Source organism: Cardiocondyla obscurior, linkage group LG29 (genome assembly GCF_019399895.1).
Source record: "Cardiocondyla obscurior isolate alpha-2009 linkage group LG29, Cobs3.1, whole genome shotgun sequence".
Classification (NCBI taxonomy): Eukaryota; Metazoa; Arthropoda; class Insecta; order Hymenoptera; family Formicidae; genus Cardiocondyla; species Cardiocondyla obscurior.
Genome location: NC_091892.1, coordinates 661,832 through 685,720, shown reverse-complemented (window position 1 = coordinate 685,720; position 23,889 = coordinate 661,832). Strand labels below are relative to the sequence as shown.

General features: G+C 36.9%; 4 protein-coding genes and 1 long non-coding RNA gene across 6 annotated transcripts in view; 4 read left to right on the top strand and 1 right to left on the bottom strand.

Annotated features, from left to right (window-relative positions):
* The window catches only part of LOC139112544 (uncharacterized), an 89,022-nt gene that overhangs the window by 46,108 nt on the left and 19,025 nt on the right, over positions 1 to 23,889 (bottom strand). The window lies entirely within an intron of this gene.
* LOC139112511 (uncharacterized) lies at positions 1,951 to 10,857 on the top strand. Its single transcript, XM_070673552.1, has 2 exons — positions 1,951 to 9,046; positions 9,384 to 10,857. Exons 1-2 carry the CDS (start codon positions 2,141 to 2,143, stop codon positions 9,621 to 9,623), a joined length of 7,146 nt encoding a protein of 2,381 aa, XP_070529653.1. The 5' UTR covers positions 1,951 to 2,140; the 3' UTR covers positions 9,624 to 10,857.
* On the top strand, positions 11,331 to 13,581 carry LOC139112530 (uncharacterized). Its single transcript, XM_070673585.1, has 3 exons — positions 11,331 to 11,345; positions 11,632 to 11,728; positions 12,469 to 13,581. Exons 1-3 carry the CDS (start codon positions 11,331 to 11,333, stop codon positions 12,711 to 12,713), a joined length of 357 nt encoding a protein of 118 aa, XP_070529686.1. The 3' UTR covers positions 12,714 to 13,581.
* On the top strand, positions 13,253 to 16,088 carry LOC139112510 (uncharacterized). Its single transcript, XM_070673551.1, has 3 exons — positions 13,253 to 13,270; positions 14,488 to 14,551; positions 14,731 to 16,088. Exons 1-3 carry the CDS (start codon positions 13,253 to 13,255, stop codon positions 16,086 to 16,088), a joined length of 1,440 nt encoding a protein of 479 aa, XP_070529652.1.
* Positions 18,466 to 20,514, top strand: LOC139112542 (neuropeptide-like protein 31). Its single transcript, XM_070673605.1, has 3 exons — positions 18,466 to 18,577; positions 18,971 to 19,145; positions 19,536 to 20,514. Exons 1-3 carry the CDS (start codon positions 18,560 to 18,562, stop codon positions 19,586 to 19,588), a joined length of 246 nt encoding a protein of 81 aa, XP_070529706.1. The 5' UTR covers positions 18,466 to 18,559; the 3' UTR covers positions 19,589 to 20,514.

The window sequence follows — 23,889 nt, the reverse complement described above, 5'->3', positions numbered from 1 at the left end:
GCACGAAATGTACACGATCAAAGTTGATTTGCCGTAACTTTGATCAGTGGCCTGTGAATGCAATTTCACATCCGATACGTATTGGAAGTCCCAAAAACTTTTTCTTTTTTTCTCTTCTTCGTACAGTACACTGTCGTATCGGTACGCGATTAAATATTCGATTTTTCACAGAATCGAGACTTTATTTCGCGCAAAATCTACGAGAAGTTCCAATATAATTTAACCGCATCTTCGTGCAAACGGAGAAAGCTAAACTGCTCACAGCTATATGTTTTATAAACTTCTCTGCAAGGTGCTCGCGTTAATAGTTGAAACAGGAAAGAATTTAGATAATTTTATTTATATCGCGGTTTGATTTCTATTACTTCGTTTTAAAATTTAAAAGAAACTGTTCAAATAAATTTATGAAAAAAGATTTTAATGTATTTTTAAGAATAATCTTTAGAATTAAATTAATTTATTAACAAACAGATTTTTCCTTAAAAAAATCTTTGAGAGAAAAACAATATACGATATATTAAAAAATATATTTTATACTGTAAATGTCGAGAATATATTTTAGGAGTACTAAAAGAGTTTTACTAAGATAGTTAAACGCATGCACACCTGTTACGTATGCCCGTCTTTCTAACATAGTAACGTGTATAAAATTACATCCTTGTCTTCGTAAAAAGTATTATATTGCGCCATCGAGACTAAAGATTGATGATGAAATAATATCGTTTACTACAGTTGTACTTGCGCAATCGTAAAATTATACGAACAGTTAACCCATAACTCCAATGTAAAAATAAGCTTCGAGCATTAAACGTTTTAACGTTAAAACATTGAGACGTATCGCTAAATATTTTTGCTCAACTATTTAAAATACAGAGTAATCACAAGTAAATATAATTATCAAAAGAAAAAAATATATTTTTTTCTAGCTTAGCGAACAAAGATCCGATAATTCGATAGATCTTTATTAAACGCAGCTTTGTTCCCGCATGCGAGCGTTGAAGATCGTATCGGAATTACAAATGCCGCGCATAAGAAAATTCACTTATCCGTTTAAGCCGCGCGCTTGTAGCTGCTCTGGAAATGGAAATTACATTTACATTCTATGATAATCCTCTCGCGGGCTCGACGAAGCGAAGAAAGTCCCGCGGCGATACGCTTCGCGGCCCAATGCGGAAAGACGCGGGAGACAATCGCCATGCCGAGACGAGTGGAACGCAGTCGGCGAAACGAACCGTTCACAGCTGACTGAATGAAGTAAATCGCGTTATGCCGCATGCCCGTTCCCCGCGGAATATTCTTATGGTATACATCCTCGCGCCTTTTCTACACGCTTCGTGCTTCCACTTCGCGTTAATAGCGGCACACTTTATCCTATTAACGACGCGCTTCTTCTCGCGCGCGTCATTTACGAACCATCTCTGATCGCGTCATAAAATTAAGGGTATGAACGCATAATAATTAGAATACGATGATGCTACGCGTTTCGGAGTTTCTAATACGCGGACCGGAGAAGCGAAGAGTTTGGGTGAAACCGCCTGGCGAATCCAATCGAGAGTGACAGAATCGCTGAACGATCGGATCTGCACGCTTCGCGGAGCAGGATCTAGTGGTTCCAACGTTTTTCACCCTACCTCGCCTTTCAGGTGGCTGGAAAATATAAATTAGGCCACTCTGTCCGTACCGCCGGTCAGTTTGATGAGAGACCTCGATCGAAGATGATTAGAAATCATGCCGATGGCTCGTATGTAAAACGCTGATTTTCTCTCCTCTACCGCGACGAACGTGAACAGATAAACGTCACCTGTTCTCCGTACAATTCGCGTTCTTCGGAAGCCGAGTAACGTAACAGTGTGTCTTCCGCCATCGCTCTGAAGAGTTCAAACGCCAACTCGTTATCGCATTCGAGGAATTAAATATTTAGTGCCGCTCTGTTTTTTTTGTTTTTTTTTTAATATATAAATTTTTTAATAAATTTCTTTAATATTTAAATTTCAACGTTGATCATTTTCATGTTATATCAACGTAACAAATGATAAAATGTGCGCACCAAAAGGTTTACTTTAACAGACTATTAACTGCATATCAAACGATATTTCTATTCATCTTTATAGTGCTATGAAGCGAAAAACGATCCAGAGAAATGAAGCAACAACGAGCTTGTAATTTAATTATAATTCTTATTCTGACGTTTACTAGTATTTACTATGTGTCGTCATCGAGTCAGAATCTTTACGCAGTTGTAACTACGATCGGTGCAGATCACTCTTCGCAGCCTTCGAACGTGCCGTTGATTTATCAAGATTTTACGACTAATTTACCAACTTCGGCGAACATAGAAGCAGAAGAAGTACTCGATTCTTCCGAAACCAACGTTCTCAATCGACTCGCGCGACCATCTCTTCAGCGTGACGAAAACGAAAAAGACAGCAGTGTAGAAGGGCCTCCGGACCATGTGATACCTTATTCGGAGCATGATGAGACTAAAGAGGTACCGACTCAGCCGAAATATACTGCTCCCGGAGTCTGGGCGAAACCACCACCTGACAAAAACGTCCCTCTGGACTTCGTGCCAACGAAGCTGCACGCTCAAGTTCGCGGGAGTCACACTGTGAAGAGATTGCCGCAACGACAGGCGATTGAAAGCGCGGAGACGGATGAAGACAAGCGCAACGCACCCAGATTGAGAGAAATTGTCACCAATACGAAGGTCAACACAGTCTACACCGAAGAGGGATATGAGGATTCGGCGTACGACCACGCGGGACACGTCAGAGATGCCGATTTTCACGAAGGATTCGCGCACAAGCTACACGACCTGAAGAAAAGCGGAGGAAATCTATCAAATGGTAAGAAGAAAAAAGAGAAAAACAGGAACTCAATACCGGACGAATTCAAAGAATACGAAGAGGACTATCAAGATCATTTTCAAGAAAATCGAAAGCTTGAAGAAGCAGACGATGAAAATAATAAAGACAATTTGATAGAACGCGATAGTAACAGCTGGGAAAATTCTAAAATAGATCCCAAATTTGTCGCTGAAAATAATATTAAAAAACTGGAAGAGGACATAGAGAAGGATGCTGAAGAGGCCGAGAGGAGTTCAAAAATATATCAAAATGCACAAGAATCGAAACTTCGCGATAATATCAAGGAGGAAAGCTCGGAATTAGAAATGTCCCGCGTTAAAGATAATTTAGAACACGAGAACAAGCCTGTCAAGACGAAGAAAAAAAAATCTAAATTACAAAATAAAAAGGGCGATGTAAATAAAAAATCAAAGAAACCTCTTAAATCGAAGCAAAAGAAAAGGCTTTATCCTGAGACAACCGTGTTTCCATTTGAAGATGCAAGTTTAATTAACGTCGGAACATCAAGTCCCCACGGTTTTGTAACAAATTCTCCGAACTCACAAGTATATTCTATCGATCAGACGACTTTACATTACGTCACTCCAATTGCAACAGATTCGTTTCAAGTCGATAACCCGACGACGGTTAGTTACAGTCAGCTCTTCTGGGACTACTTCAAGGCGAGGCAGGACGCGCCGACCACCGAGGGATCTACGCTAATATCAAACTTAACGACCCTGAACCCGCAATCGGAAGTGCGAACGCCGATTGCGGCCACGACCTTCGATGGTCAGACTCCGTATTTCTTAGTGACGGAGAAAAAGACCGTAACGTCACCTGAGACGTTTCTCACCGCGCACAGCTTCGAGCCGCGAAACTTGTTCTCCGATCACATAGAATTCGGTTCGACCTCCACTCAAACGCACAATCGTCATCTGCTTGGACATAACGACGATGGACATAACGTCGATTACGTCGACGGCGTGATAACTACGTCTACAGTCGCGACGTTCACGAGCGTGCCGCCGTTAAATTCCGAAGATGCCACCGTGTCCAGTAGTACTCCGACTGTCATGACGCTCAATTTTACTCAAGAAGCATACGCGCGAATATCCGATTACCACGAAAATCCGTTCCTCGGCCCGGTTCTCGACAATAGCAACATCGCCGTCACCAAAAATAAGCTCAAGTATAAAGTTCTGGCGAGAGCGAAACCGTCTCGTGATAAGAAGCCCGTTAAATCCATCCCTCAATCACCCCCTCGACAAGTTTCAACGTTGTCTTCCAAAGAAAAAAACGAGTACAAAAAAATTCGCGACGAGTTAAATGCGAAATATAATAAGATGTCGAATGATATTAAGAACAAACAAAAAGTCCAATCTTTTCCAAAAGAAAAAAAAAATCTTTTTCGAGATGATCTTACTTTAAAAAAACCATCGACTCAACAAGCCGCTTATTCGAGCATCTTAACAGATAATCCTTCGCCGGTGAATCGTTCGAGCACGTCCGCCGAAAATAAATCGCCTCGAGAAGCTAACAAGAGAAACGAAATACATTCTCAACATCGTTCTCAGCCAATTAAATTACCGTTCCGCTTTGATTCTTTTGCACACGTTCAATTCGCATATCCGATCTATCGTAGAAGTCCGTTGCCGACTACAAAACTGTTGCCCCCACCACCATTATTGGCGGACACTTATGCTAATTACCGTGGCAATAAGCAAAACGACAAATATCATGCTAACCACGATGGAAAATCACAGCAGAGGCGAGACAATTCATTTAAATATTTCCCTTTAAATTCTGAAACGAGCTGGAGAACGCGATATCGGCGAAAAAGATCCGAAGGTGAATTTCTCGACGGCGGTAGGAACGCTATGAATGCTGACGTGAAAGCAGTGGCAAACAATAGTGTGACCAATGACAATAAATCGGAGCAGCAAGATAGAAATACATTTGATAGAATAATTGATAGATCAGAAGGAAAGTTGTCGAGTGGGAGGATAACCAATGCACCAAACGCTGTGAAATTAATATTCCCAGCGAAATCGACGGACGACGAGAGCGGAACATCCAGAAATAAAAATGACACTATTTCTATCGGTGAAAAGAAGGATGCTAAAGGTGCGAGAGAAATAATAATCGACATTTCAAAGCTAGATAAAAAAGAACTGGTCCAATCGATAAAGCAAAATGAACAAATAAATCGCACGGCTGTAGAAATGGCGAAAAAGAAAAGAGACATAAAAAACGAAACGCACTTAATAAAAAATATGGAAAGTATAATTAACGAAAATCACGAAAAATTATTAAACGAATCTCCAAAAATTAGTGCCGACGTTATCGATAAAGAGATTGCCGCGCGTTTTAATGAAAAGGACGAAACTTCGTTGAAAAATAATAAAAAAGCCGAAGTCGAAGTACCTAGCTTTGATTATGTCGAAGAACTCGTTGAAGACGATGTCATTATAAAATCTTTCACAACGACGGAAGCAGCCATAGATTTAAAAAAGTATCCTTTCTATAACAACGAGAATATACCTAGCGCATCCGCATTAAAATATATCGTCGATCCTAAAACGATACCACGAAAAACCTCACGAGGAATGGAATTCTACGATTCCCGAAACGCCTACAAACAGTGCGACGAAGTGGAGCCCGATCTGGACAAAGTATTACCCGCGAAAGAGGAGCCAGATCCCGAAAAAGGCCCGCAAGAAGATCTACCGCGTCTTCGTGGTCTCGGAGATAAACTCGATTGCTTCAAGGCTAAATACTTCGACGAGAATCCCCTCGACAATCCATTATTCGCCGAAAAATTGGTCGGAGAACCGACACCGCCGACGGAATTAAATCCCACGAAGTTTGCTTCCAAAATTATGGTGCTTCCCGAAGAAGATGACGATTATGTCGTGCCTCAAATTTCAAAAAAACCGGAGCGTAGCGGCCGCCAGAATTGGCGAAACAGAAATCGCCCGTACGAGACCGTTGAATCGACGCGCGTTAATTACAAGTATGATCCGCAAACCGGAAAAGGAAGGAACGCACATTTTAGCACTGTGCGTGGCACGAGGCTGTCTAATATAATGCGCAAAGTAAAAAATCGAAAACCCAGACCGAAGATCACCACTACTACGCCGTCGTCGAAGTACCAAACCGATTCTTATCAAAATCAAGTATACGAAGACGTAATGGGTAATATTAGAAACATGAAAAATGCTTACCAGGTTTACGAGATGACTACCTTACCGTCATCCACGAAAGTTTTAGTAACCGCAGGCAGCGAAAACACGTTAAAAATTTCGGATTCTACTACATCGAAGGAAGGAGATACGCCGAAGCCGGACGTTACTGACATTGTTGACGTTACAAATAAAACGAAATCATCGGAGATCAAAGGATTGCTCCCCCCTCCGAAATATGTAGTTCACCGACAAAATTACAGAAAGCATAGACCACTGGTTAAAAGCAGAATGCCTTTTAGAAGATCTCCGCCGACTCTGTCTGAAATTCTCGCGCATCATCATTCAATCAAATTAAATAAGCGCAGCACGACAGATGACGCAAAAAGTTCTCCTAACAGTACACTCAGCAAGAATCAGAAGGCATTTAATAATTCAATAAAAGTCGATGCTATTAAAAATGATACATTGATAGCAAAATTTATGGAAGGCGCAAACAAAACGAATGTAACGTTCGAGCCGTTGGACTTGGAGGTTGAAGAGAGTAGACTAATTAGCACGCAAAATCGTAATGTTTCCACGGTTTTGAAGATTAATGATAAGAAGAAACGAAGAAACTCGGCGAACAGCAATCTCGAGAGCGACCCTCAGAAAATCGTTTACACAATCAGAGATCGAATCAGGCACTCAAAGCCCAAGTGGGACACGAGAGGATACGGAAAGTTCGCTACGAGTCCAAAGACGATGGACGAAGATAGCAGGCGAAAGGAGCCCCGGTACAATCGTATCGAAAGAAAGAAGAAACCAGTCGATGATCGGCGGAACAATTCTACTGTAATAAATTCAACCGAGAGCACTCGCGGAATTGAAAGTGCGCCGTCATTGATAGAACATAGAGAAAGTAGCACAACCGAGGTTTATCACGCCGAAGAGTCCGCTGTACAACAAATGATTTATCATAAGGAAAACAAAGATTCAGACGCAGAGAAGGTCAAGAACATCGATGTGGAACCTCAAGAGAGATTTTTTGAGGAAGACGAGGAGGAAAGTACGACCAATACGTACCAAGTCCGCGAGAATATTGACGAGGATGTTACCGCTACGACGACGAAGCCGACAAATTTTCGAAACTCGAAGGAAGTCTTAAATTTGCAAGAATACTTGGAGTCCGATCCACCGGGATACGCGGAAACATTTTCCGAGGAAGCGACGACCGTGTCGAGTAAGTATCACGAATTCGAAGACGACGAAGAAAAGCAGAATGAAGAAACTGATTTTCCCAGAAGTACCCCTATTCCTTCCTTATTCCTTCAAGATAAAGATCCTGAGGAGCTTTCGTGGAAGGAAGAGGAAGGTTCGAACAAGGACCAAACGTTTTTTACATACACGAGTAAACCGTCATCCGATGAGAGCGATAAAGACGATGAACACACCGAGAAAGCAACATTTTATAAACCCTTTCCATTTTCAAGATACGAGTCGAAGTTGAAGAAAGAAAGCGAGGAAAGCAGTCCCGAAGAAGAGAGCGAAGAAAAGGAGGAAGAAAACGACGAAGAAAAGGACGAAACTCATGTATTTCCTTGGCACGCCGACAAAGAAATTAAAGACAAATACAAATGGCTGCATAATTTTGACAGATACGAATATCCTTGGGAAAGGAGAGAGAGATTGGCAAGGGAACGAAGGGAACGAAAGAGAGCTAAAACGCGGCTTTATAACGAGGACGAGGAAGAATCCGCGATATATGAAAAACCTATTTATCCTTGGGAAAAGTATGACGTTCCATCGGAAACTCATAAAGTGAATACTAGACGCGATATTTCCCGCAGATACGACAGCGAAGAATCTACTACCGAGTACGTACCAGTCGCGAAATACAGCAGTAGATACAGTTCCAATGCCGCAAAGCCAAAATTTTCTAACGCTCGCGAGATCAGTAAATCTATTAAAAAATTTTTGGAAAATGACGAGTCCAACGAGAATCTTTCGAAAGAAATGGAAAATCGTTCTCCCTCAATACGAAAATCAGACAGAGAAATTTTCAAGAAAAAACTCGTGCGCGAAAACGTTACTTTACCGCCGAGAAAAAAGAACGCAAGGAGAAGAACTTCTCAAATTGACAAAAACGTGATGGACAATTCACACTTTGATTCGAAAAAAGTCAAGAGCGAAGAGATTGTTAATGAAACGCCGGAAGAAAATTCGATGGAATATTTAAAATTAAACAGAAGTAGCTTAAACGACTCAGAATTGCCGGCGATAATGAACAACCTGCCGAGTAATATGTTTTATGGTACGAAGGAAGTTCCTTCCGCAACTACGCAACGCAAAAAACGCCGACGAAGAATATTAAAGAACAATTCCACGATTTCCCTTGATAATGCATCCGCTGAATCTGTTACTAAGCCTACCAAAAAAAGACGTAGAAAGCCTGAAGTGTCGACAACAACGTCAGCAACGCCCACGACGAGTACCGATTTTAATTCAAGAAAATTAATTTTAACACCTATTCGTAGAAGATATTTAAAGAAAGACGAGAAAACAATTCCCAAAACAAACAAGGCTGATGATTTTCAAGTAGAAACCTCGGCTCCGAAAGAACAAACGCTCGAGCACCGATCGAGAATTTCGAAGGAGAAAATTATTACAAAGACCACTTATCCAAACGCAACGGAGAACTTCGATTCTATGAAGATGAATTCAACGTCTATTAAAAAACAACCTATAAAGTTGAGAATCAAGTCAAAACGCAGAAAAAATAATATTAATTTAGATAATAAAAAGAAATTAATAAAACAAAATGATGGAGATTATGAAGTTAAGCTTGTAGATGAAGACGACATTAAAAAATCAATAATATTAAATAAACCTCAAAACGAAAATCAAAGCAACAATTTTGAAAATTTTGGGATGAAACAAGAAGAACTTAACAAGATAAATAATTTTGGCACGTACGACGGGGTCACTAACGATGAGAATGAAAATGACAACGGTGGCTTTGCGATATCGCCAGAAGTAAGTTTGTCATCTCGTCACGGGACGGTTCAGCTGACCGAATATGGTTCCAAACATACGACATCTTCTATGTCTTGGATTTCAAAGAATTACGATTATTAAGGCACGAATTTCTTCTTATAATTTTCGGACAACGTAGTTTTTAATAATAATTTTTTAATTAAAAAAATAAATATTATAATAAATATCAAAACTTTAAAGCTTACAAATGACTTATTAGTAACAATTAAATATATAATAGCTAAAATAAAAATTAACTCCTATAATAAACATACATTAACTACATATATAATTATGTGTTCAATATAACTCATTTATAATTAATTTATGATTTCAGGTTTATGTAGTACGCAACTTACTGAAGAAAACTCCACCGAATCAAGAAAGAAATCAAGCCTACGAAAGAATTGAGAATGACTCGAATGAGATGACTGAAGACTGGAAGAAACGAAATAACAGTAAAGAGGCAAGCGAGGAAAGGAAGAAAGATGCGGAACAAAAGTGGAAGCCGTTATTACAGGCCAAGTCTATAAAAGATCCGGAGCGTAGACTGTACTATTACGTAGAGCGTAAATAATTAGGGCCAACGTATTTTTCTTTTAATTGGAACAAAACATTTCTCATTTCCACCATAAAACCGTAATTCTACCATAAAATTAGTACACAAAGTTAATTAAAATTTTTTTAGCATGCAAAACAAGTATGCAAAATGCATTTCGACTTTGATTTATTTTCAACGTGACGCAAAGGTAATTTCGTGCACTTGCACTCGAGTTTATTTCTAGTACGCACAGTATTTTTAGCGTTTGCATTAGTTGCATATTTTAGTTAATTAATTTTTGTTTTAGAGAAAGCGTATTTCAGACGCGCATGATTAAACGCAAACCAATCAATGATGTTGCAATAGCTTATTCCGACCTCTAATTACGTTGTTGTATATAGATTTTTGTTAAATAAACGTTACAGAGGGATTGCATAATACCTCACTCGAAAGCGTTGCCGTATCCTTTTTTTTCTTTTTTTTTTTTTTCGTCAGCGTAACTGTTACACAGCCCACGCGGTTACGAAGAAATCGTGCGAATCACCGGAGAAATTATATCTCTCTGTCGCTTAGTAAGACAAAAAGAAACCTCGTTAAGAGTTAAAATGTTCCGCTTGTTCGTAAGTTCACAATGAACCGGTAATAATAATTTTTTTTTCTTTTTTTTGCCCTAACTGGTAACATAACTCGTCCGCTTTCGTAAATTTTAAGCTAATCTGTGAAATCTCTCCCACGAAAAGTAGATAATTAATTAAAAGCAAATGCTCTTTTCTCTCATTAAAAATCTTTTAATCGAACATTGTACTAATTATTTTTGTACATAATTATAATAGTTATTGGATGATTAAACGGGAATTTTTATTAAATTAGTATTTTTTATCGCTTTCTTTTCTATAATCGCGATACTTTGTTGGCAATTTTTATCACCATAACAATCGCTACGATTCGTGAGTCTACTAGATTATTAACCTTGTTACGCAATCGCGAACCGTCTTCAAAGAACGGATACCCTTGATCTATTTTCCGTCTCATGGGCGCGATAATCTTTTCTGGGAGCTTAATGAGCGATATATTAATAATTACGCTAGTGCCCGCCCGCAGCGATCAATTAACGAGCGAAACTCAGAATAATTATGCGTAGCATAATAAAGTTAAACGTTGAAATAAATATTTTATAAAAAAAATTTTTATTAAATAAAATTTTTTTTTAATATTTAACAAAGTAAATTGCTAATGTTTAATATAAAAATGCATCGTACTACTAGCATCATATTTTTCCAAGTAAAATTTGCGTGTATTATTACAGATAATTTTTATGTCCTTCTTATTTATTAATTAAACCGCGGCCAATCTAAAAGGACATCGTTGATATTTAATGTCATTCGCGATAAAGAGGCGAGGACGTCGTTAAATTCGCGCGGGACACAAAGAGAAAACTATGTTTGTCGAGGAAGTCGATTCTTGGTACGCGTGGAGTCAGCGCGTCGATGTGAGAGGTGACTGCGGTGCTTCAAGGTTAAAGTACCACAAGGTAGAGACCACGATATCCTCGCGCCCGCTTAATAAAATCCTAGTCGAGGCACAAAACGCGCGCGATCGAAAGGGAACGTTAATTGTACGATTGGTGAACGTTGATACTGCGTCACGTCGCGCCACGCAACTTCTATATAATTCGATCTTTGCCTTTGTATTCCAGTTTTGCGTATGTTAAGTGCGTGCTGTGCACCATTGAGAACAACGACTATGCTATCGGTCAAGGTACGTAAACATCAAAGCACCTTGTGATCGGAAATACATTATAGTAATCTTGGGAGAGGAATCTTCGTGATTTTATGCGGAATACTTGAGATTTAATGACGCCCACGATAATAACTATTTTTAATATTCTTTAAAGACTCTATTACACATTAAAACGATTTAACAGTTGTTTAAAAAATTATAAAAAATTCTATATTTGAGTATTTTTGTTAATAAGGAAATATTTTATGCTGTCGCGCATTAAAGGTTTGAAACCATGATCTTTTTTACATGTGATTTCTCGTAGATCAACCTGCTTTTTGTATTCGTGGGATTATTAAAATTATCGACAGCAGCACCAGATAGTGCAGGAATAGTGGAAATGGTAAACGGATTGGCGTACGGTAAGTAAGACTCCCTGTTTCTCAATTTCTTTTTTCTTATAAATTAAAAAAAAAACTTTTAAATTTATTAGTTACTAGTAATAGGAATATAATTACTATTTTATACTCGAAAAAAAATTATTAAAATGGAATTAATTTTATGATTTTACTTGTTAAAAATAGTTGTAAACCTACAAATAATTTATGTAAAAATATTGAACTTATTCTAATAATTTTTATGTCAAACTAGATATTTCAATTTACATTCTACACATTTTTTTAATTAATAAATTAAGTAAAATATTTCAATTTTTATGTACGATTGGATTTAGTTTCAACAGAAAGCAGCACTGGTGATCGTTGATGACTAAATCATTCTTCCTTTCACTCGAGGAAAACCAGCAATATGTTGGATGGTGCAACATGATAACCATAGGCTCGAATTATAGTTTAAATTTATTTAATTTCTCATACATATAATAAAGATTATGTAAAATTAGTTTAAAAAAATTAATGCTGCTTTCTGCAATATAATTATTTTGTGTTGAACATTTTTTCGTGGGATGCATATTTATAAAAGACATTAACGAACTTTCTTTCCGTTTCATTCAAAAAAAATTAAGTTATACTAAAGAAAAAAAAATAGATTTATCAAAATTCTTAATGCAAAAGTCCTGCGTTACGTTTTTAATTTATTTGCTACGCATTTTTCTCGATTACGACTTACAAAGGTTTCACAGAACTGTTGCTTCATTCAACAGGTGGGATACCATACGGAAGCGTGAGCGGCATGCTCGCTAAATACCCAGGATACGGACAGATCGATCCTCAGCCTCTGTCTAGACAATTCGATATTTTAAGCAACACGGAACGGCCGATAATAATTACACCGAATCTTCGAGCGACACGACTAGTGGGAATAACGCCTCGACCTGTGCAAATTTACAATCTTCCCGGTGTCATTGCCCCCGGTATCGTCGGCACGATCAATCAAATCGGCTATTAGTTTGCCAGATTGTTAAAACGACCGATATTATTTATCAAATGCATACATCAGTCAATCAAACTTCTCTTTTCTCACGACGAAACTCCTCAACGAAGCACATATGTCAAACCACCCACATCGCGAAATGGCATCTCGTAACATGACATTTATTGTGATACAAAGTAGAAAAGATCGAATAAAATATTATGTTTGCGCTCGATTTATCTTAAAATTAAAATTGCATGACTGTCGCGTAAATTAATCGCTATGAAAAATGATAAGACTCATTATTTAAAAATATATATAATAATTATTATTATCAGACGGAGTGAAACTTTACTGCGATACTTTACACATTATTTTATACTCGTATGCTACGTTTATTGTCATATTATTTGTAATATTATCTCGTTATATAACTACGAGATGTGACAATCATAATTTTACGATTCACCCTTACATCCTACTCAGTATCGAGGGTAAAAGGCGTTTAAGGAGAGAAAGTATAAATGACGTCGGACACGACGTTTGTCCCTTAGTCGTCACAAGTCGCACACACGATGCATTACGCGTCGCACGTGAGTATTCTTGCATGCAAAAGCCATCCGTCGTACAAGGAAAAACCACAACAATGCTACCTCGAAATTTGCAATTTTGTAACGAATCATGACAGCGCAATAAACGATGGTAAATGATTAAAATTTGTCGTGTGCTAAGATCTGTGCAGTGCCAAATCGTGGAATGTCTATAAAAATGCCTACAACTTGTTTTTTTTTTCTTTTCTTATATATACATATATAATTGAGCATGAAAAAATAATTTCTCGCGCCGTTTTTCTCAGTGTAATTACATATAATAACTAAATAAATTTGTGAATAATTTTAACGAGGATCGATATTTTATTTTCTTGACACATTCGCCTTTTTCTAATCAAAAAACGTAATTTAAATAAATTGAGAAATTGTATCTAAATTGTTATAAGTGAAACCTAATATAATGAAATATTACAACGAAAGTGTTATTTTTCAATAATATCTACATTTAAAAAATTCATAAATTATTTTTTGTAATCTATGTATCTCATAAAATAACAGGTAAGAAGTAATAACTAGTGAAACATCTATGTTCTAGGCAAACATAACAATGCCTTTTCTTATACGAGAATCTTACATAAATCAAAAGAAAATTTTCAATTATGTCGCGAGTTTCTCTTCTCTAGAAACTTTTCCGGGGACATTAAAAGTAATATTTATTATTTATTTTCCCAGAGACTACTGCAGAAATTTTTAATTGTTTTATAAAATTACTGCAACCGGAAAGTGACTTCACCGAATGTTCTATACGGCTGAATAGCGTTCTCGCAATATACATCTCGCGAAAATGCAATCGGTGTGACCGTGCATAGGCCGGTTTGATTCTATTATTATAAGAATCGAGTTCCGCATGACGAGATGTAATAATAGGCATATCCAAGACTAATATTTGCGCTCGTGTGCGTATATATGTAGGTCAGCCCTTCTTTTTACCAAGATTTTGCAAAATCCGTTGCTGAAACGATGCGTTGATCGTCGGATTTACATGCATACGCGTCTCTTCTTACGCAATGGCAAATAAAACATAATTTTACAGGGAATATCGTGCCGGTCACGCTACTTGCATCGTCGTGCGTTACGCAGTTCGTAGCTTTTTTTTTACGAGAAATCTCGGTTATGTGTACCAAACCTTGCTATAATTAAATTGTCCCATGTTACAGTATATTAATTCGTTATTAATTATGGATATTTTTTTTTTACAGATATTTTCTTGCATCGCACTTTGGTGCGTGATAAATAATGGAAAAGCAGCGAGAAGTGCAGTTAGTAAGTACAATATAATTTTTCTTAATATTCATTAATTATAATCAATTTACTGCACCGATTAATATGTAATAATTCATAAATGTCGTTACTGATAAATATAATTATCTCAATAAATGTATGTATACATATATTATTAAGTAAATTACATGTATTTCTAAATTGCTTTTTTTTTAATGCAGATCCGGATATCTTAGCAAACTTCGCTAAAAATTTAGCTTCGGTGCTTTCGCCAGCTATCTTAGGCGAGGTTCAAACCCGCAATAATCGCTCGTCTTTTCAACCCGCCCTAGAAAACGTCAACCTACGAGACGACAGCTTGAATCCACACTCTATTTTGGATAATATAATCGATAAAACGTCGAACGTAGCCAATAATTACAAGCCACGGTCTTCTTTTTACAACAGAATCTATGCCGATTCTTCTGAAAGACTCGAAGGGTCCGAAACAAATGAGCGACTCAGCGAATCCGTGCAAGATGATTCTTACTTACGTCAAGAACAGCCCAATTTTTATAAATCACTTTACGACTTTCCAACAAACAACAATAACTATAACACGGCTCCGAAATCCAGCATTAATATCGATTCATCGATCGGCAATATTCAAGAATCGTCTACCAACCTACATTCCTCTTATCAAGGCGCAGGCCTTGCAAAGGCGGCCTTCCCTTACGGACCATTTTTAGATAAACCTTACGGAGGTTTTCATGGTTTCGGACCGTACGGATCATACGGGCATCATCATTCTTACGGAGATGGATCTTCGGAAGAAGCGAGCGCGGAGGAGAACGCGCGACAGGAGAGTAATCGAACCAACCATCGAGGGTACGATTCGCCTTATTTCGGCCATCATCCCTATTCCCCATTTCCATACGGAGGATACGGTAATCGCGACTTTTACGGACCTCATCACAGAAACGGAAATCATTCCTATGGAAATGGATATGACGGTCACGGGGCTTATCACGGCGGGCCCGATTTTTACGGCCCACCTGGTTACGGCTACAATTACGGCTACGGCTACAATAATCGGAATAATAACGGCAACAATAATAACAGACAAACCGAGGAACCAACTGACAGCGACCAGAATAACTCGACAAAAAACGGATACTCGCCTCCTTATGGGCCCCCTTGGGTCAAGCCATTACTGGGAACTTTTCACGGCTTTCCGCACCCTTTCAGTCTGCCCTACGACCACTTCCATGGAGCGTACAAGGGAGGGCCTGTGGGCGGAATTGGCCACGCTGGCTATCCCATATATGCCGATCCTTACCTAGCTGGATTCCCGTTTCATCACCCCTACGGGCCGTTTTTTCACGGTAAAAAATACCTACCGCCGAAAGGTAAAGGTGATTCGGGTGAATCGAGCGAGACGACGGAAGCACCGGCTGAGCTTACGGAAAACGAAACTCCGGAACGACTTACCGCACTTAATGACGAGGAGATAACTCAGGCTCCAAGTTCAAATCGATATAAAACGGCACAAAAAGAACTGAAGCGACTTCTGGCTAATATTGAAAATCGGAAATCCTAATTTTCGAAATATTAAGATTTAACTGGTAGAAAAAAAGTGAAATTAAAGTTTAATTTATTATAAGATGTAAGAAATTTGCGACATAAAATAGCAAATATTTTTAATTGATAAGGTGTAATAATTAAAAAAAAAATATGTCCAATCGTATAACTTTAAATATAAAACTGTAAGACTCGACTAAAAAATTATGTATCCAATTAAAAATAAATTATAAAACTGATTTAGTGCGCAGATTTATGTTATAAATACCTATCGTTCTCAATGCGGCACCTTTGACTACAAGAAAGATAAGTCGATAATTAAGAAGCATACTAATTACAGGCGCTACACGACATGTACATTCGTACTTATCACCGGGTCTCTATTACAGCACTCTCAGGATTATGATATAGAATACGTTCTCATGATTATTGCCACGGACCTTTATCTATACAATTATTCTTTGTCTCTAACAATAATATATGCACAGTCCAGTAGTTTTCGTGGCCTCCATACGGTTTTACATATACGTCGCGTCAATGACGATATGAAACACAATTGTGTAAGGCACGCAAAGTTAAAGACATTTAATTTTCATGCAATTAGATACATCCGTTTTCTTGCGTGAAAATAAAACTGTTAACAAGACGCAGGCATGTTTGACTTACATAAATATCAGAATTTATTTCAAATTATGACGTAGGGCGACTAAAGCAAGATATATTAATAATCTAATTTTTTTCATCCTTTTAAAAATACTTTTTATAGCATAAAGATTGTAAAAAGAAAAAACCATAAAAATAGATTACTATAACGTACAGTTCAAGGTAAATGCGTAATAATTTACGTAACACGCAGGAAATCCTTCGGTAGAGTGAATATCGATTGTAGATCCGATCTCATTCGCTGGAAACGGGAAATAAATCGACACAGTAGTAAATGTGGATAATGGACCGTGAAGGTAAACGTAGCTAAGAAAATCGTATTCCGATAAAAACGAAAACAATCGCGGAATATTCATATCGATGATGTTTCAGTCGGCGGAAGTGCCAATCATACCCGTTAATTGTAATATTATTAAAATCTCTAAAGATAAAATATCAAAGTAGTAGGAAATTATCATACGTTATCAATAAAAATGTTAACAGAAAAATAATAGTATAAATTGCTAAAAAAAAAAAAAAAAAAAAAAACATTTTAATGACTTATCAGTTATTTCTTGTTACAAAATTTTGTGCAATATCAATGTGTACCCAAGACATTTACTTGCAAGTAATTTTCTGCAAAGGACCGAGACTTAGAATTAGCCAATATAATACATCAACGTCCTAACTACCTCATTATTACACGAAACGATGATTACGAAAACTATGTATTACATGTGTTCCACTGAAACATGATTGATAAGGCGAGTCAATGGGTACTTGTCGTGTTTGAGAAAAATAGTTTGGAGTATCTGCGATAAAGATAGAGTTCTCGAGAAATTAAGATTTTACTGAATTAATCGATTCTATGCGCTGTTGAATTAGAAAAATGAACTCGCATATTTTACGTTATATAGGAAGCAATGTATCACTATAATTAAGCGTCGTTCTACGATAATAACACATGCGTATATTTAATTTTTAAAAACTCAAGAATACGAGAAGGCTACTTGATTCTAAGGTATTCATTTAACCAACGCCCATATAGGTAATTAATTTCTTTACTTTGTTCTTTATTTTTAACATTAAAATTATCCCATTTTTATCGCTGACCGAAAAGGGACGGATGTCACCAAGAATGTCGCCACACAGTTAACAAATCGGACATACGTATATCAAGCATGGGCGCAGTCTGTCAACATAATTTCACATTTTGTAACAGAATCCCGGTTTACGTAATCGTCGATCGGAGTCAGTGTCGTCCGCGACATTTTTCTGTTTCGATTACGATATTCGAAGAAAAGAGGGTTTCGTTCTCCAGAGCTGGCTCTGGGATTCACCGGGTCAGCCCGGGAATTACTGCCGGTGATAAGCGATTAGTGATTACAGCAGCGGCATTAAGTATCGCAACCAACGGTTGCGACGTATAATTCTCTCCCGCCGTAATGAAGGGGTTTACGGCGCCGCGGACACACGCGAGCAATCGCGCCGAAGAAGAAATTTGGATGTCAAGGCGCCCGTCGGGCGTGGACTAATGTGACCCCGTCACACGTGCGTTACCGCACATCACCGAGTCTCTTTCATAACGTAAAAATCGCAATTCGCATAATCCCAGGGTAACAATGAAGTTTCCTATTAGCACAACAGGCGGAGGCCAGTACGAAGCCCGGAAAAACGTACCACTCGTGGGGGGTCCACTGCCTCGCGAAGGGACCCCGCCTTTCTTATAAAAGCATCCGTGTCGTGGAAACAATGGACAGTAGTGTTCGACAACGACAGATGAGAAAAAATCGACGCGATAGTTAACGTCGCTCGGACTACAAACAACAACTGCAAATACGAGAAAGAATGGCGAGCCTAAAGATCGTAAGTGCGACAAATATTTTAATTAAAACCGTTTCAGAAGTTAAGTATATTGTTACAAGTTATTTATTGTGGCATTATTCTTTTTCATCAATCTTAACGAAATGTCTCTTTTATAATTAAATTGTTAATTTTTAAAAAATCTGCAGGTTTGATATTGTTAACGAACCGTAGGTAATTGAAATTAATAAATAATATTTCTAACTCTTTAATTAAAGAATTGACAATTTATATGTACTACATCACATCAATGTAATTGTGCACGAAAGAAAAATAAGAATAATTCGCACATATAAATTCTATTTCACTTAATTTCAATTTTCTTCAAGGTACATTTAATTTGCGCTAGTTTCTTAAATTTTTTTTTAATAAGTCTATTCTTCTGTGTCTTTGCAGTACCTTGTTCTGTTTTTGGCCGTTGCAATCGGCGTGGCAGTTGCAAAACCGGGATACTTAGGAGGTTACGGAGGATATGGGTTAGGTGGCTATGGGTATGGGTATAGGTACCCATTCTATGGTTACGGACACGGATATGGACATGGATACGGACACGGATACTACGGAGGATTTGGTAGACCCTAATATTTATTATTTTAAACATTGTCGCGGACAAATTATAAATTTTAACAATCGCAAAATTAAAAAATTTATTTAATTTCGACCACCATGTTGTGAAAAATTTATTATATTTTTTTGCAAAAATATATAGTTTATATGCATAAAAGAAAACTAAGTAAATTTTTTTTAGACAAATAATGCACAGCTCCTGAATATAAATGTCTAGATTTTTATTATATCAGTTTATATCGCGCAAGATATGCAAAGCAGCTTAACGTATGCATGCTAATTTGTTTTACCACAGAGAAATTATTCACGTTTACGCGCAAGCCTACATATTAATTTCCCGAACAAAGAAACTGTTCAAACAAAAATATTAAAATATTTTTCTATTGTTGCTTAGGATATCCATTCTACGGCTATGGTGGTCATTACGGTCATTACGGTTACCATTAAGATGGACACAAAACAATGGCCGCTTTCTGGATTTACTCTGAACATCATGTGAAGAATGAGCTCAGCTCAAAGTTGATTTACGTCGTTTTCTCTCTATTATATCTTTTTGTCGCCGAGATTGATTCAACGTCACGGAGAACACAATTCATCAAGTAACGCCCGTGTCAAATTGTGTACGCAATTTGTCTACGACAAAATTCTAAAGAAAATAATAACCAAGTCTCTCAAAGAAAATGATAAAACCGCAGTCGCAAAATATATTCATATCCTATAAATATAGTACTATCAAGTATGAATATATATGTTACAAATATTAAAAAAAAAATAAATTGTGCATTATTAAAACACGAGTTAATTTTTTCTTAGTAATTATCATAAAAATTTTTATGTCGCTAATACGATCAATAAGTGTCTCAACGTGACTCAGTTATACGAAAGGACTAATTTAATTTAATGATTCGTTCTGTTATTTAGAAAAATTATTTTGTCGATTTAATCCGGAATTTTCTCGCATGCAAATATTTATGCAAACTACGACAGGTGCGATCAACGCGATCTTGAAGTTTCAAGTACCCCCCCGGGAGAAAGAATACATATCCACCTACGTACAGAGACAAGATGCTCACGATACAAAGCTCTTTGTCTTCTTATTACAGACCACGGTGGTCACACCTGTCTTCTTTTCTCTCATCTCCTTCTTACGTCACGTTTACGACAGCCAAGAACTGACCGTGTAACATCGTACGCTTCATCACGCCTGCGGCTGCTTTTCAGTACCTTTGATATTTCGTAGGAAACGTAAATCCACGCGTCGAATTATATTCAAACTTTTCATTTAACGACTCGTACTTTTATGCATAAACGCGGTATTACGAAATATAAAATGTTTGCGGTATCAGAATTCAAATTTATATTATAATTTTATCAACGATTCGCGACTTTTTTTTACTAATTAATACTAATAAAATATTATAATTTATTTAATAATTAAATTATTCAGTTTATAATTTTTTTTCTCATGCATATGAAAAAGTCAAATTTATGCTAAATGAAAAACTAATTAATAATTGAACAGTTGTCTTGTAATCAACCTAAATTTCTTGCTTGAAAACAAAAATTGCAGCAACATTAATAATGTAATAGTTAGGTTAATAATTTACATCTAGCTTTTAGAGACAACCGCAAAATTCAGGATTTTGTTATAAATGTATGTAACAGCAGATACTATTTTGGGAATTAAAAAATAAGTGTTCGTTGAGCGATATTCTTCGTGAGAAGTGATTTATAGCATTCTCGTTTCATCAAGGACCAAGCGAAGGTTACCGAATTTCGACTTTGTAAAGAACTATGTCTCTAAGCTTGAATAAGCGAATTTATTCGGTCGTAGTACCGCAGGAACATTTTTAATCTCACATCTTAAACGTTTATCAACCAAAAAAGAAAATAATAAACTCTATACTCTTTCGGATCTTAGCAATTATAACTCTAAAGAGGTAAATAATTTATTTGAAGTTTGTTAATTTTTTTTTTTCAAGTAATTAATAAAATGTTTAATCGCGACATACACGGAATTCATAGAGTGACCTTGATGAATAATTTATGAAGATATGAAGATAAGTAAAACATCTGATACACGGCACGTCGATGGTTATTACAGCGGTTAACGCGCTACAAACCGCTTCGGCGCCCTCGTGACATTTAAATGGTGAAAATTTTGTCCACGAGGCCACGAGTGCATTATCGCTGTTATTTCGTTCCTCCGTAATATACGAACATTGCAAGCAAGGCTATTTAAAAGTATTGAGTTATGAATTTATTTTGAAATTTCTCACAATACAGAGAAGTCGCGCGCATATAATAAAAACTGTATTTTCAGATCGTATTCTTATGCGACGTGCATATGTCGCTCCTAAAAGCACAACGGAATTGATAAGTTTTGATGGAATAATAATGTAAATTTTTCGACTGCGAATTTTCAATGAGAGACCACGAAGAAAATCTGAAATCCGACGACAACTGAAATACTAATGTCACGAGCATTCTTAATGAATTGAGAAATATTATGCGAACATTCTGCAACACAGTTAATATATTAACTAGCTAGATGTTTAAGGCTAAAATTTGTTACTTAACAATGCTTATTATTTCATCATTAATACGTGGAGTAATTGACGACGAGGGTGGTGCGTTAAAAATTTCTTTCTCGCGCAGATTTCTGTTTCGCTTGATTAAAGATCTTAATCATTTAACATCGCAAAAATATTCTACGTGAAATGCATATCAATAAAGATCGAACAAATAAAATTTTTCGGCATTATAAGCGACAGCTAAAAAACAAGTTATTTAATTAATGATATCCTGTTGTATGATTTAATCAATTTACGACGCGGATATATTTAGTTAAAGAAATATATCTTTTCGGACGTCTAAAAAAAATGCATTCGTAACGAACTGACCACGTCCTTCGGAATTTCCGAATTCCATTGACTTTAAACATGTGGAAGGTAATATACGAAACAATTTAAATGCAAATGAATGGTAAATGCTTAAATATTCGTTGCATATTCGTTGCCAGCATCTAAAATTCTAGCTCCTACTTTTACTTTCGTTCTTTTCAATATTCCTTCATCCTCTCAGTACAATTTTTTTGATATTATTTTTTATGTAATTCGATTTAATAGAAAATAAATTTATGCATCTAAAAATTAATTGAGCATCCTTGAACTTTTATGGTTCTCGGAGACATACGTTGCTTCTGATCGAGACACCTACAAGACGTCTATATTCACTGTGAAGGAGAATCAAATTTGTATTCAAATTCTTAAAAACCCGTGAATTCCGAACGACAATCTTGCCGCAAAATTATGAAATTTATAGTTCAAGGACAAGATGGAAAGCGAACTATTCTAATCCCCAAGGTTGCTAGCTAATTTTAATACATAAATTTAGACATGTTACTTTGTCGTTTTCCTACACTATCGAGAGTATCCCTTTAACAGCTTATCTAACAGAAACGAAGAGACAAGCGAAGGTTAGATGGTCAGCGATCACGACCTTTTCTATGGTTGTGTCGAGCCCCTTCATTCAAGAACTAAATACTAAGTGAAAGGTCAGCATCACGAGAAGCTAACTTCATTCATGGATAATTACAGCGTCGTGGGACTTATGTGAGGTTTGCGATCTAATCGAGGATTATATAAAAGTGCGGAAGTAACGTCATTCGGGAAGAATAGATCAATAAATTGTAACGAGAACCAGGACGGTGGTCTGTTTATGCAGCGCATAATTTTGACCTTTATGTGATTACGTACTGAAACACCCAACGTAGCGAGAACGAGTCAATTGCATCTTTGCGTAATTAAGAATGTAGCATTCCGTAAAAACTTTCAACTTTTTGTTTACTCTTTGCTGTCACCACATAGTTACATTATAATAATTATTAAGTATGCATAAATAAATTTATATATTATATTCGGAATTAATTCCTTTTCGTGAAATTGATATGCCAAGTCGAATTATTTATAATTTTTATTGCTACTTGAAATAAACGAGAAGAGCGGACTTGAGATTTCTCTAGATAAGTATTATAACCGTTAAATAACTTAGGCACTTATTCTAAGTACTTGCGCCACTAGCACTAAACTTTTATTGGACTCTGCGATAGCTGGTACATCGCCACGCGCAATGTAAGCTCGCGTAATATTTGCAATGACCCGTTGACGAACGTTCGAGCATCATTGTGTCTAAGCGTCTCGAGCCCGATGACGAGTTTGCATGACTTAAGAAAAAAAATATTAATACCTCTTCCTTGCGCAATGAAAATCTGTCGGCTTTTTTCGCCACTTTTTTTTTTTAGTGGCACAAGTGAAAAGTCGCCGTTATGCGACGAGCGCGTGTCTCTTATTCAAATCCGCACCACTCGTGATTTAACACGTGAGATCGATTTTAATTAATTAGAGAAATTAGCAACGGCAAACGAGACATGCTTTACGTAAAACCTCAAACGTTTTTACATCGTATTTTATTATAGTAATTTAATTTAAGAAAAGTACGATTTAAATTATGTACTTGAAAGTAACATTTTGTTTTCTTGCAAAAATTTAAAAGGAACATGTAAAATAAAAGTAGAAGTGAAAGGGAAAAAAATAACGATCTAATCTAATGCATCAAATAACTTTTCCTTTACAGCTGGAAGTGGCGGATGCCTTTACCGTGAGAGAAATTAGCCGGTGAATATCAAAATTTCTGCCAGCAGCTTTCGTCGTGTCGGCGGTCGTAAATCGATTAGTCTTACATCACGC